This window comes from Passer montanus, unplaced genomic scaffold (assembly GCF_014805655.1).
Source record: "Passer montanus isolate IOZ18808 unplaced genomic scaffold, ASM1480565v1 scaffold16, whole genome shotgun sequence".
Lineage (NCBI taxonomy): Eukaryota > Metazoa > Chordata > Aves > Passeriformes > Passeridae > Passer > Passer montanus.
In genome coordinates this window covers 5,818,255-5,830,695 of record NW_024363160.1, presented here as the reverse complement: position 1 = coordinate 5,830,695, position 12,441 = coordinate 5,818,255, and the positions used below count along the sequence as shown (strand labels likewise).

Below are 12,441 nucleotides of genomic sequence, written 5' to 3'. Positions count from 1 at the left end.
GAGCGCGTCCAGAGGAGGGCAACGTGGCTGGAGAGGGGCTTGGAACACAAGACTGAAGGAGCTGGGGTTGTTTAGCCTGGAGAAAAGGAGAATTAGAGGTGACTTTAGGAGAATTAGAGGTGACCTTATCAGTCTCCAGAACTCCCTGAAAGGGTGTTTGTAGTCAGGTGGGGTTTGTCTCTCCAGGCAGCAACTGACAGAACCAGAGGACACAGCCTTAATCTATGCCAAGAGAAATACAGGTTGGATATTAAGAATAAGTTTTTTATGGAAAGAGTGATAAAGTACTGGAACGGCCTGCCTGGGGAGGTGGTGGAGTCACCATCCCTGGATTTCTTCAAAAATAAGATTGGATGTGGCACTCAGTACCATGGTTTAGTTGAGATGTTGGGGCATGGGTGGGACTCACTGATCTTGAAGGTCTCTTACAACCTAGTGATTCTGTGAATAATTCTCATAAGTGTTGTACTGATTTAGAGCTTTTTGAATGTTTTCTCTATGTGACTGTTTTTTGCTACCCTTAAATTAGTGTGTAGCTTGAAAATAAACCTATAATTTTTAAACATGGCAATGAGAATACTAGTTCATATAGAAGAGTCCAGATTGATGGTGTCTCGGAACGGCCATCATCTTTCACCAGTGCTCTGGCAGTACTGCTGTGCAGAGGGTAGCAGTCTAGAGTCATGTAACCCAGCATTCCCTCATGCCTTTGTGAGACAGTGTCAATTAGGAATAGAATTGGACATGTATAAATTAGCAGTATATTGAAATAGAAATGGTATAATGTTCCTCAGTGGTGACAAAAAGATGCCATGTAGCAAGTTGCTAGTAATTCTTGGGGGCTTTACCTCAAAAGAAATAAGAATTTGGTGGTTTTAAGTAAGATCTAATTTGTGTCCCAACTAAACAATAAATTACATGATTATATAAAGCTAGACTCCTTTTTAAATCAATGCATTTGATTTATTATGTGAGCAAGATACTAAAATTAGTTTGTCTAGTGAGTGATGCAAGTAAAAATAGGCTGGTTTTGTTCTCAGAGGTAGTCACAGCACTGACGTCCAGGATCAGCATGTGATTAATTTAGATAGTTTTTGCAAATATATGTATATTCTGGCTCTCAGTGCTGTTAATCATGTGCCAGTCTCAGCATGGTGAGGTTTCTTTATTATGATAACATTTTAGACAATGGCACTGAGAGAAGGCCAGAAGGTGCAGAAGGTCTGGATTCAACATGTCTAACTGTAACCAGTATCTATCCCTATGTCATTCCTGACAGATATTTGTTGTATCTGTTCTTAAGCCTCCAGTAGTGGGGACTCCTGCACGCTGCTTCTCATGTGGCCTGTTCCAGAGTTTTCTTAACCTTTTCATTATGGTGCTTTACTTTGTGCCTCATTTAAGTGGCTTTTTTCTTCTGTTTTTCCCCCTGCAATTCCCATTTTCTGTCCAGTATACCATAAACTTAGCAACCAGATTTTCTTCCCTATTTAGCAGTAGACTTTTAGCATTTTGATTGTTTCCAGAAATGGAGCATCTAGTATACTCTGGCCAACCTGTTACTGTGTTACCATCCTCATTATAAAATATTTCTTCCTTATATCTATTCTGAATATACCTTTGTTTAGTTTAAAACCATCACCTGCTTTCCTATTGCTACAGCTCCTGCCAAAAAGTCTGTCCCAGATTTGATTATCATTTCCCTGATAAACCATCACTTGTACAGATAGAAGAAATCAATTCATCTGGTCTGTCATTTTTCAGTTGAATTTTCTTAACTAATCATTCTTTCTATTCTCCACTGAACTCTTTTCAATTATTTTATTAAAGATGAGCAGGAACTCTGAAGAATTATAAATAATCTTGCAGGACTTTGTGATTAAGCAGTAAAGTAGTAGATGAAAATCAGCATAGATTACTCTTAACTGAAGGACACTGGAGAAAAAACAAACCCTAAGTTCACATTCACAATAATTGACTGTGAGTTTGCCATTCCATTTGATGTTCAAGACCTCAGGATATGAGGAACAAACATCAGCTCAATTTGCTGCAGTTAACAGTAAAGCAGAAGCTATAATGGTTTAGAAGGGATAGAGGACAAAGTAGAAATCATGCTGTCACGACCCTGCATTTGGAACTATCTTACGTTCTTATCCCTTCCATAAAGGTATAGCATAATGGAAGAGATTCAGAGAAAGTCTGGCCAATGGTTGGGAAAGGTTTACAGACAGAAAGACAAAATTCTGTAGGACTGTTCAGCTTCATGAAGGGGGAGAACAGACTTCTAAAGAACATGTGTCACAGTAGGGATGACCATTGTCCTCACCAGTGCAGAACTAAACACATCAAATGAAACTTTTTCAGGCTTATACCAAATTAAAAGAACAGAAAGCTGGAGAGGGACTTTTTACAAGGGCATGTTGTAAAAGGGAAGGGGTAATGGCTTCAAAGTGACAGTGGGCTTAGATTGAGTCTTTATTTTAGAAAAAAAATTAGACATTAGATTTATAAAAAGTCTTTACTGTGAGGGTGATGAGGTACTGAAACATATTACCCAGAGAAGCCGTAGATGCCCCATCCCTGGAAATATTTGGGGACAGGATGAATGGGACTTTGAGCATTCTGGTCTAGTGCAAGGTGGGAGGTTGAGACTAGATGACCTCTTAAAATTTTAGCAACCCAACCATTCTCTGATTCTTGATGTAGCAAGTTAAGATTGTACCAAAGAGTTAGATCTTTCACAAGGTTAGTGATGTGTATTTATTACTGAGTACAAGATGAGATGGGAAAGAAAAGAATCACTAAAGTTAATTAAACACACTTGTTGATGAAGAGAGGAAGTATTGAATGACTAATGACTGAATTCTGGAGGAGTTTCTGGGGAAAGACGTTTGTCATGGTCTATTGTTATGTGCCTTTGCAATCGTTGGAGACAATCTTACTGAGGTAGATGCAGCTATAGTAAAATAATTTTATATTCTGCCTTAATTTTTATATGTATTCTAGTTGTTTTTTCTGTCTTTATCACCCTTTATTTGCCTTAAAGAAATCTAAGGACGCAGTATGTTTCTGTGGCACACATTGATTTGCATACAATCTGAGAGCCCATCTGTGTGTAAACAGCTAGCCTTTTTCACATACTGTTTCAGCCCATGACAGTAAAACAAAACCATGTCAATTATCTGTGTACCTGATTTCAGTCAAATGAAAGGTCTAGTCTTACTCTAAGACTAGAACCAATTATTATACCTATTTTACATCATGTGCACCTGGTACTGCAGCTCTGGTAGAAATACAAATTATCTTTGGTGCTTCACATCAATTTAAGATTACACAGTAAGAATTCTGAGGTTATAAATTTTATTCTCTATTATTTTATTATTTTGTTCTGAATTTACATAGTTCAGGAGAAATAAATGGAGAGTCAATATATTTATTATTGATAAAACAAGGAGTTTCCATCTCCTTTAAAATTATAGAAAAACACAGTAAGCCTAACAGATATTTCTTTATTGTGACTACTTTACATCAATAAAACTGCAATTTCAGAGCTAGACCTCATAATTCAAAAAGAAATTTTACTAATTTCTTTGATATATGTAAGCTGGTATGTTTGCAGAAGAGGGTGTTTTTCACACAATAGTTCATGGTATATAAATATTGTGCATGTTTTATCCATTTCCTCCTTACTAGATGAATCAGTGAGACAAAAGTACTTTCATTATTGGTTTTGAAAGGATCAGTTGAGGTAGATTTTATTTTTTCCCTGCTTTAAGTGGGGATTTTAGACTAATCAATCTTAGGAGGTTCCTGTCTAGTTGTTTGGGGTTTGTTTTTGAGATTCTCTAATTATAAAGGACGATCAGGACCTGCATTTTTCTAATCCTTATTTAGTGCCTGAGTTTAGGTCCTTCTTTGTTAGTTTCATTTAGTATATTCATAGAAAATCTGTATTATTTGCTTGTTCAAAAATTCATAGGAAATAAGTGACATGTCAGAAAAGAACTTTATCTATGACTTCTACATGGAAGGATGACAAAAATCAAACAAATTGAAACAAGATGTGTTTGGATTGTTTTAAACCATAAATGTTAATTTTTTTTAATAATTATCTTTTAAATTAGCAAGACCTATATGTGCGTATTCATTTGGCGACAACTGGCAAGATTTTTGTTTCTCTATTGCTTCAACTTGTTCCTCACCTTAGAAGATACTAGTTGTTTTGGGAGATGAAGCCTATGTGTTAATTATAATCAAGTTATGTTTATCTACAAAACTCAGAAAATTTCCTAATTTATTGTGGGATAAATGAAGTAAAGTTGTTGTTCTTCATCCACAGGGTGCAAGAGTACAAAACACAGCCAAGAATTTAGGAGTGAGGGATCGAACGCCACAGTCTGTGCCAAGGTAACTGATTCTTTGTGTCCTAGACCATGGTTTTGTCTACTTTGTGCCAAATTCAGTCCTAGCTGCTCAAAAGCTAACAGTAAATATTGACTATATTATGCTCTAGCTGGTAAGATTTGGCTCTTAATGAACATAAAATCAGTTGCACTCCTAGCCATACAATTTTACTTCAAGTGATTAGTTGCAGAAGTCTGGGCTATGTAACACTTCAAAACATGCCAATTTTTGAAGAATGAATCCTAGTTTATGTTAATTATAAAAACACTGGAGTAAGTCCTTCATCACTTGTAATATGTAGTGGTATATTTGGGTAACTCTTAGTACTTATAGTGCTAAGTATACTTACTATTTGGGTAAATACTCTTAACAAGATCAATAACCCCATTTTAATGAAATACTGTACTGCAGTACCTCAGCAAAATCGTGTTCTAGTTGCATTTGAGGATGATGTAGTCTTTCTTTGTCTCTTTCTGAAACATGCATTACAATGAAAAATGGGTTATTCTATATTTATCCAGCTTTTTAATGTTGTGATGGATTGCAGGTGCTGGAAATATTTTTTTAAAAGCACAATACTTGTAAATAAAAACAACCAAACACTTCTTAATCTGATCTTAAAATGGTTTTAATAGTCCAGAACTAACTTAAATTGGATTTTAGTGATTTAAACATAATGTATTTGTTGACTAATGAGAATACATTAAATGAGCTAGATATATATGTAAAATACATAACAGATCCACTTTGGTGTTTAAATTTCAGTAAGGAAAGAGGGAACTAGTAAAACTTGATAGAGATGACCATATGAATCTGATTAGCTTAGAGGCAGTCCAGGACCAAAGATCCCTGATCAGCTGTCTTGCCTTGTGGGAATCCATGACAATAAAATAGCATTTGTTACATTAAAAGCAATTAAAACATTAGTGGGAGAAGACTTTTCATAATTTGAACAGTATGATTTGCACCTTAAATGAACTTCTTAATGACATAATTCTGGAGAGAGCCAAAGAATTCTTGCAACCCAAACTTTTCCCATCCCAACATGACAGAATGTTTATCTAGATTCAGAGTTTTTGTGAAAAAGGAAAAATCTAAGTTCTCAAAAATTGAAATTTAGCAATAAGATTTTTTAGCATTGCATCTGTGGATAAAGACTGCCTCTTTCCAGCTGAAACTCCCACAATGTAGCACTGAAATGCTGAAGAAGAATGATGAGAACATAGAGCAGACACACGTACCTGGCACACTTGCCAGTAAGCAGCAATAGTAATGTCAGGAGTATCACAGACCTCCATGGTCAGGGCATTAGATGCACAAGTCAAAATAGTCATCAGCAGTATGCTTTTGATGTATAGCTAAACAAAACTATGGCTTCTCATTTCTCTGCTTTGAAAACAGTTTTATATTTGGTTTCAATTAACATCACTTTACAGGGTTCTCTTGTCTGCAACCACCACTGTTTCTGTTTCCTCAGCTGATGTTTGTACCATCTCAAATAGTTGTTCCATACATATTGACCCAGAACAGGCTATTTCTGCTCTATAGCACCTTCAGCAACTTCAGATCCTTAGAGATTAATGCAGCCTTATCATTATTTTGCTTCACAGTTCCTTTATATCACATGCTCTGAAGACAATCTTAGTGATTACTGCCATAACCTGAAGAATACACAGACCTCAGTACTTGGAAATGAAGTTTTCTGCACTTTACACCACAGAAATTAGTATCATCAAGTATTAACCCCACTGCAATTACTTTAGATTAGATTCTGACTGTAATTTTATCTGTCTTCTGCCAGCTTTGAATATTACTGCTTTATTACGCCAGCAAAATCAAATAATTAAACACCTGTTTATTTTTCTCTGCATCCTTGTCTGTATAAAGATCAGACCTTGTCCTCTCATCAGTATAAAAATATTAGATATATGTTTATTGCCTTATATATAGCTCCTAACAGATGTTTTGGTGTCTGCACAAAGTGACCTTAAATGATTGTGTTTCTGAATATGTGCCATATGACTATGTGGAAGAGCCCAATGATCTTTAGAACACATTATGGTAGAGATTTCTCTTTGTTATTCCTCCAATAATACATTTTCCCAGAGGAATATGTGTAATCTCCAAATGAGATCATGTCTATGGCTGGTTCTAATTTCTGTGGTTTCAGAGGAGATAGTGTATGCTGGTCAGGAGTACAGAGCAAGGGGTGTGAGGTCAGAATGATTGCCTTTTACATTCAGTATTTTTGTTGTTAGGGTTTCAAACACCTGTTAATAACCAAGTCCTTTCAAAAGGGGTTAATAAAAGTCCAAAAACCTTTATAAAAGCAGTGGCTATTTTGACCTGTACTGAGGTAACAATTTGAACCAAATCTTACTGTTGTTGACATCATCAATAAAGAAGCAGAGGGAGAGAGAATTTAAAATCTGCATGCTAATTTCACGCAGCAGTTCTTCAGGGAAATATTTTTAGGAAGCTTTGACTGGGCCAAGACAAAACAGAATTGGAGGCAATTACATTCACCAAGCAGCTTTTCCAAATGAGAAATCCAGGGCAACAACTCCTAATAGGATTAATGAAGGCATCTTCAGTACAGAAATATGAAATTTTTTTGTATTGAAATGTGTTTATAAGACTGCTTATAGATGTGTTTTAATGATTCTACTTTCAGTGTAAACAAAGATTTTATTAGTTTTACATTGATGGTATTGAACTAAATTCATACCTTTTGTTTTGCAGTGCAGAAAGATGTAGCTTTAATTTTTGTTCCTTAAATTTACTCATTTTAATAATGACCATTCTCAGAATAATAATTGCTTTGTTTGTTTGTCATTGTCAGATTATACAAACTGTGCCAGCCACCACCACCTGTTGGAGAAGAATGAGAAGACCTGCTCTAGAAAACAACCCAGTAATGGCCTTGAGGATACTGGGATTATATGACAAAAATCCAACTGCACTATAGCAGTATGTCCCTGCAGCTTTGATAAATAAGATTAAAAAAAAATCTTTTACTCAGGACAAAGGAAAAATTACCCTAAATATTACCTATTGGCATTGAAAGATGTCTTCCCAAAAGCATTTCTGAAATCTGTGCACTCCAGCCTTACACTCATAGGACAGTACTCTTCCTTGGGAATTTAACACTGGAATCAGATTAATTTGATGTGTATTGTTCAGCCACATAATAGGTATAGCCAGCAGCTTAAAAAAAAAGTCTTGGTCAGAGGGGATGCCTTCACTTGCACACTATGCACAATGTGATCTTGTGGAAGCCTAGATAAACTAGGCTTGATAATGAGCATGCACTTCATATGGGGCCCTTTGCACTTGAGAAAGCTTTTTTTTCCTGTCACCATCATAATTTCTTGGAATGTTAACTTTACTGTTTCAAGAATATAATGTGAGGTTTAAAGATGGAACGCTTACTTCAGAATTGTGTTTAGTGGCTGCAGGCAGCTGCTGTGGGTGTGTGCTTGCAGTCAGTAAACTCAGCCATGTCTGAAGCAGGGCTCGTCACACTGCTGTGGGAGGAGGACCTACATGGCATTAGCAGTGCCTGATGGTGTGTGGCATATAAGCTAAAGTTCTGCCCTTTTGCAGCTGCCATGATAATGAAGGAGAAGGATGAGTCTGATCATCATCCATTGTTAGGCTGAGTTTCAGACTCCAGTAGATATTTTACATTATTACATCTCTGCACTTCAGAGTTTTCCAGAGTTGTGTATTTTCTTCTATAGCACTACACTAACAAATCTACATTAGGCAGAGATGAGTCAGTATAGTTAAACTGGAAATGACTGGTTGAAGTTCAAGCATAGTTTGGGGTTTTGATGTCTTATGCTACCATTTTCCACATTTTGTCAGAATTGTTTTGTATAGCATCTCAGTTCTTTGGAGTGGTAATTGTTAAAGATTTATTTTGAAATTGTACTAACTATTTAGAGAGCCCAGGGAGAATTTATCTGCATTTGGCTGTTCTTTTGGCCAAAGAATTTTCATTTTCAAATGCCCCCAGATGAGGATTTATGTATGAGCACATTAAACAAAAACTGTATTCTGAAATAGTTTTACCTGTAGCAGTAGCTATGTATTCCATTAGAGCAAGACACATACAGTCTGAATAAAATTTATTTTTTGTACAACAGCGGCCTGTAGTTATGCTGTACCAATCAAACCTCACAACATAATTTTTGCATATGATCTAAATATTTATGAACCTATCAATTGACAATGAAATAAGTGAGAATTCAAAAGGAATTGTACTCTTGAAGATAGTGGGGTTTTCTAGAGGATATTTGGGGAACTTGTTGCTTTTCTCCAAAGGAGGAATTAGAGCTCCTACCTTTTTCAGTATTCTAAATGTTTATAGACAGACCTTAACTTTGGTAAGAAAATAAATATTTTTATATATCCACAGATATACATGTCTGTGCATATATGTATGTTTCAACATGTATGTATTTATGTAGTCATATCAATAAAAAGAGAATGTTTACCTTAAACTATGACAAAGGCATGCAGTAATGAACATTCCACTAACAACTGCACCTTTGTGCTTTAAGGTTTACTCTCTTTCATAGTTACTGGAAGCTATTGAACCATGATCTTTTTGATTAAAATACTTAATACAAAAAAGCAAAATCAAAATTTAAAAAAAATTGCTTTTAAAGGCTTTTGTCTAGCATGACCTAATGCTTACACATAAGAAAGAATTATGTTTTCTATAATTGCTGTTCCAGTCAGGATCTCATACTTTCAGATGTGTTTCATTCAGAGTATTGGCTATGGTAATTCCTGCTCCAGGCAAAAGCACCAGTTTCTGCTTGTTCAGATATCAGAATTACAGAGAAGCCATAAGCACCTCAAGCCAAGGGTGTGCTGCTGTCAGCCTGGCTCTGAGCTCACATCTTCCTGTGAGGTTTCCCCACATGAGGTTTGATTTACTATGAGGGAAATCAGCTGTTGGCTGCATGGAGCTGCTGAGCCTATATACAATAAAATAACCTAGAGGACAAAATCTGTTGCATGTACATGCATTATTGTAAGCAGTAATTGCCTTTTTTTTTGTATAGCTTTGAAAATGGTAGGAGTGTAAATGCTCTTAAATAGTCTCCTTATATAATATGATAATTCCATGTTTCATTTTGTTGTTGAAATCGTGGGATAATAGACATTTGTAAGGGACAAATAATTATAAGCCAGTCAATGGACAAAATTTTTTAGCTGTTGTTTCATGAGTGTGCATCAGAAATCTTGACCTCTTATTTTGGTCATTTTATATCTAGCTTTTTGTCCTTTGTTCTTTTTTTCCTCATCTAGAGTCAGTTTCCAAAAACCTATTAAGCATTATGAGCTTTATTAGTGACCCATACTGCAAAGTAAAGTGTCTATTTAGCCTGGTATCAAAGAAGCTGAGAAACTTAAGCCCTGTTTTTTTGGGATAACAGATAACACGTAAAAATGTGATTCCACAGTAACATACAGAATCAATTAGGTTGGAAAAGATCTCTGGGATCCTTGACTCTAACTTATAGATAGAGTCCAGCCTATTTTCAGAGGAAATGGGGCATAAATGGCCCCCTTACTGTGTATTAAAAAGTAGGGACCTATTTCTCAAAATGTTCTTCAATGGCCTGTATGAAACATTGTGTAGTATTCAGATTGCTTTTCTTGCCCCTCTGCTTTCAGAGAACACTGCACATTCTAACACCATTCTATTGACTTCTAATAACATTAAATGGACTTTATTATTCATTCTTAAAATATAAATTGACGTATGTTTATTATTAAACCTGTTTGTCTTGTTTGGTATATGTATAGGACATATTTATTCCTTATACAAGATGCACTTGCAGAGTAAAAAAATATCCATTCCCATCACAGGATGTTTATCCTCTTATAAATTTTTAAACTCAGAGGTGACAAGAAGAGATGACCAAGAGTGATGATTTACAAGAATTGTATCACCTATAGCTTCTTAAATCTTTGCTTTGACAGAAACGGGTTATGTAGCCTTTTTGTACAATGTGTTGTACTGGTTTAGGGAAAGCATTCTGTCTGTAATTTTTACTTTTTCCCCCAAGGAAAGTATAATTCTTTTGGGAATAAATTCAAGGATCTAATGGTAATGTATGACCAAATACTACCATGATTCAATGCTAGCCTGGGAAGGGAAGGTTACAGGCCCAGGAACAGCTGAGTTGCCATAGCATCCATGCTTAGAGAAAACCTAGATTTTAAGTAGAGCTGAGGATGTTTGGCCTATCTTTGTAACCATCATCTATGAATAATAGGATGTTAAACAGTCTTTAGTCTATGAAATGGACATTGATCCACTCTAGTTCCCCAAATTAGTTATTTTTAATAGTTATTTTCCTTGTAGATTGTAAATGTAAATAAATATAAAAATGTATATAGTCCAGTTTTTCAATGTCAAACTTTGTGTTTAGAGATCCATTCTAAAGTAAATATTCCTGCTGTCAGGTGAAGCAATCAACCAGTTTCATGTCTACTGAGACAGTTGGAATCCTTAGTAGCTTTTTGGGTAGAGTTCACTGGGTTTTAGCAAATGCATCAGGTTTTTGGATTGGTTTGTATTTGTTTATTTTAATGCACTCAGTAGTGGTCAGAACTCCTCCTGGTTTAGAGCCAAGACAATTAAACTTCAGTCAACAAGGATTTATAGTAGTTATACCTAATTTCATTTATTAGACTCTTTTAATGGAAAAAATTAACCATTTCTATTGATCTGTTTTTAGCCAGAGCAATTCACAAGCAAACATGTTTTATTAATTGATTGTCAGATGTAGTATGTGTGTGTGTGTGTATATATATATATATACATATTTAAGACAATTGCCTGAATGTGAGTATACACATCATGGTTAAGCATGATGCTCAAAAAAGGAAAGTGTCTTTCATTTCATTTAAATGAGAAAATCTGTAACTGTAGTATATATCTACATATTGTTCCATACTCTTTACAGGTCCTTCATGGATATGTCTTCCAGCATTTTACGCATATTTTGCGCCATTTGTCTTTACCAGTATGAAAAGATAATGCATTGCCTTATGTATTTTATCTCTGTACTTGATAAATGCAGGTAGTGTTTTTCTAATTTTACTCGAACAGTACTTTGGCACTGTTAAATTAGATGTGCAGTACATACCTGACTCAGGATATCTGGATATTTCATCATTAGGTTTTGAAGTATAAAAAGATATTGAACTCATATTTTTGTATGCTGACAATTGTGTAGGTTTTTTTATATACTGTATATATCAACCAAGTTTTCCTAAAGAAATTTTATTATTATGAATGTTTCCCTTTTCCTGCTAGATGTGGGTATATGTTTTCTTGTTATGTATGTAAAAATGAATATACAGCATGCACAGTCATGCAGATGTTAACACCAGTGAGAAATTTGAGATTGTCCAGAGGCTAATCAAGCTTTTTTAAGTGTTCTTCTCTAAAAATATAGATCTCCATACTAGAAATCCACTTTAGAAATAACTTCTACTTCAGTTTGAAAGTCCAGTAGAGTGCTCAAAGTAGTTGGGACATTTCTGCAAGTTCTTAGATTCGAACTTCCGTGGGAATATCCACAACATCTTCTGTGTGTGTATGTGTGTCCTCTCTGCAGTACTGTACACCAGATTAAAAAAACTAAGCAGCCTTATTAACTTCTTTACACTGTGTATATAGTGTATGTATTTGGTTATACTTGTGTCACACTTTAAAAATTAACCTAATTTCTGCATTGTGTATTGCACACATTTTTCAAATTAAGAATATATTTTGTAACATCTCATTAAGTACAAGGGACTATTTGAAATATGAGAAAGAGTGCTTTGAAATATTATGTGTAAGTACAGCCATACACAGAATGTTTCAGTCAGCTTTTGTTTGAAACAATCAAACTAGCAGTTCTATGGGTAGTTGAGTTTGTTGGCAGTAACCTTTGGAATTAAAATCCTTAGAAGATGGATTTAAATTACTTTTTCCTTTATTTTGTAAAGTGCCTCTGTAGC

At 35.2% G+C, this 12,441-nt stretch overlaps 1 protein-coding gene across 1 annotated transcript in view; it reads left to right on the top strand.

Annotated features, from left to right (window-relative positions):
- The window catches only part of PREX2 (phosphatidylinositol-3,4,5-trisphosphate dependent Rac exchange factor 2), a 168,764-nt gene extending 158,567 nt beyond the window's left edge, over positions 1-10,197 (top strand). Inside the window, exons 39-40 of the mRNA XM_039702827.1 lie at positions 4,340-4,407; positions 7,247-10,197. Coding sequence (XP_039558761.1) covers positions 4,340-4,407; positions 7,247-7,292 — 114 coding nt within the window. The 3' untranslated portion in view covers positions 7,293-10,197. The remainder of the gene's footprint in view (positions 1-4,339; positions 4,408-7,246) is intronic.
- Positions 10,198-12,441: the final 2,244 nt, after the last annotated feature.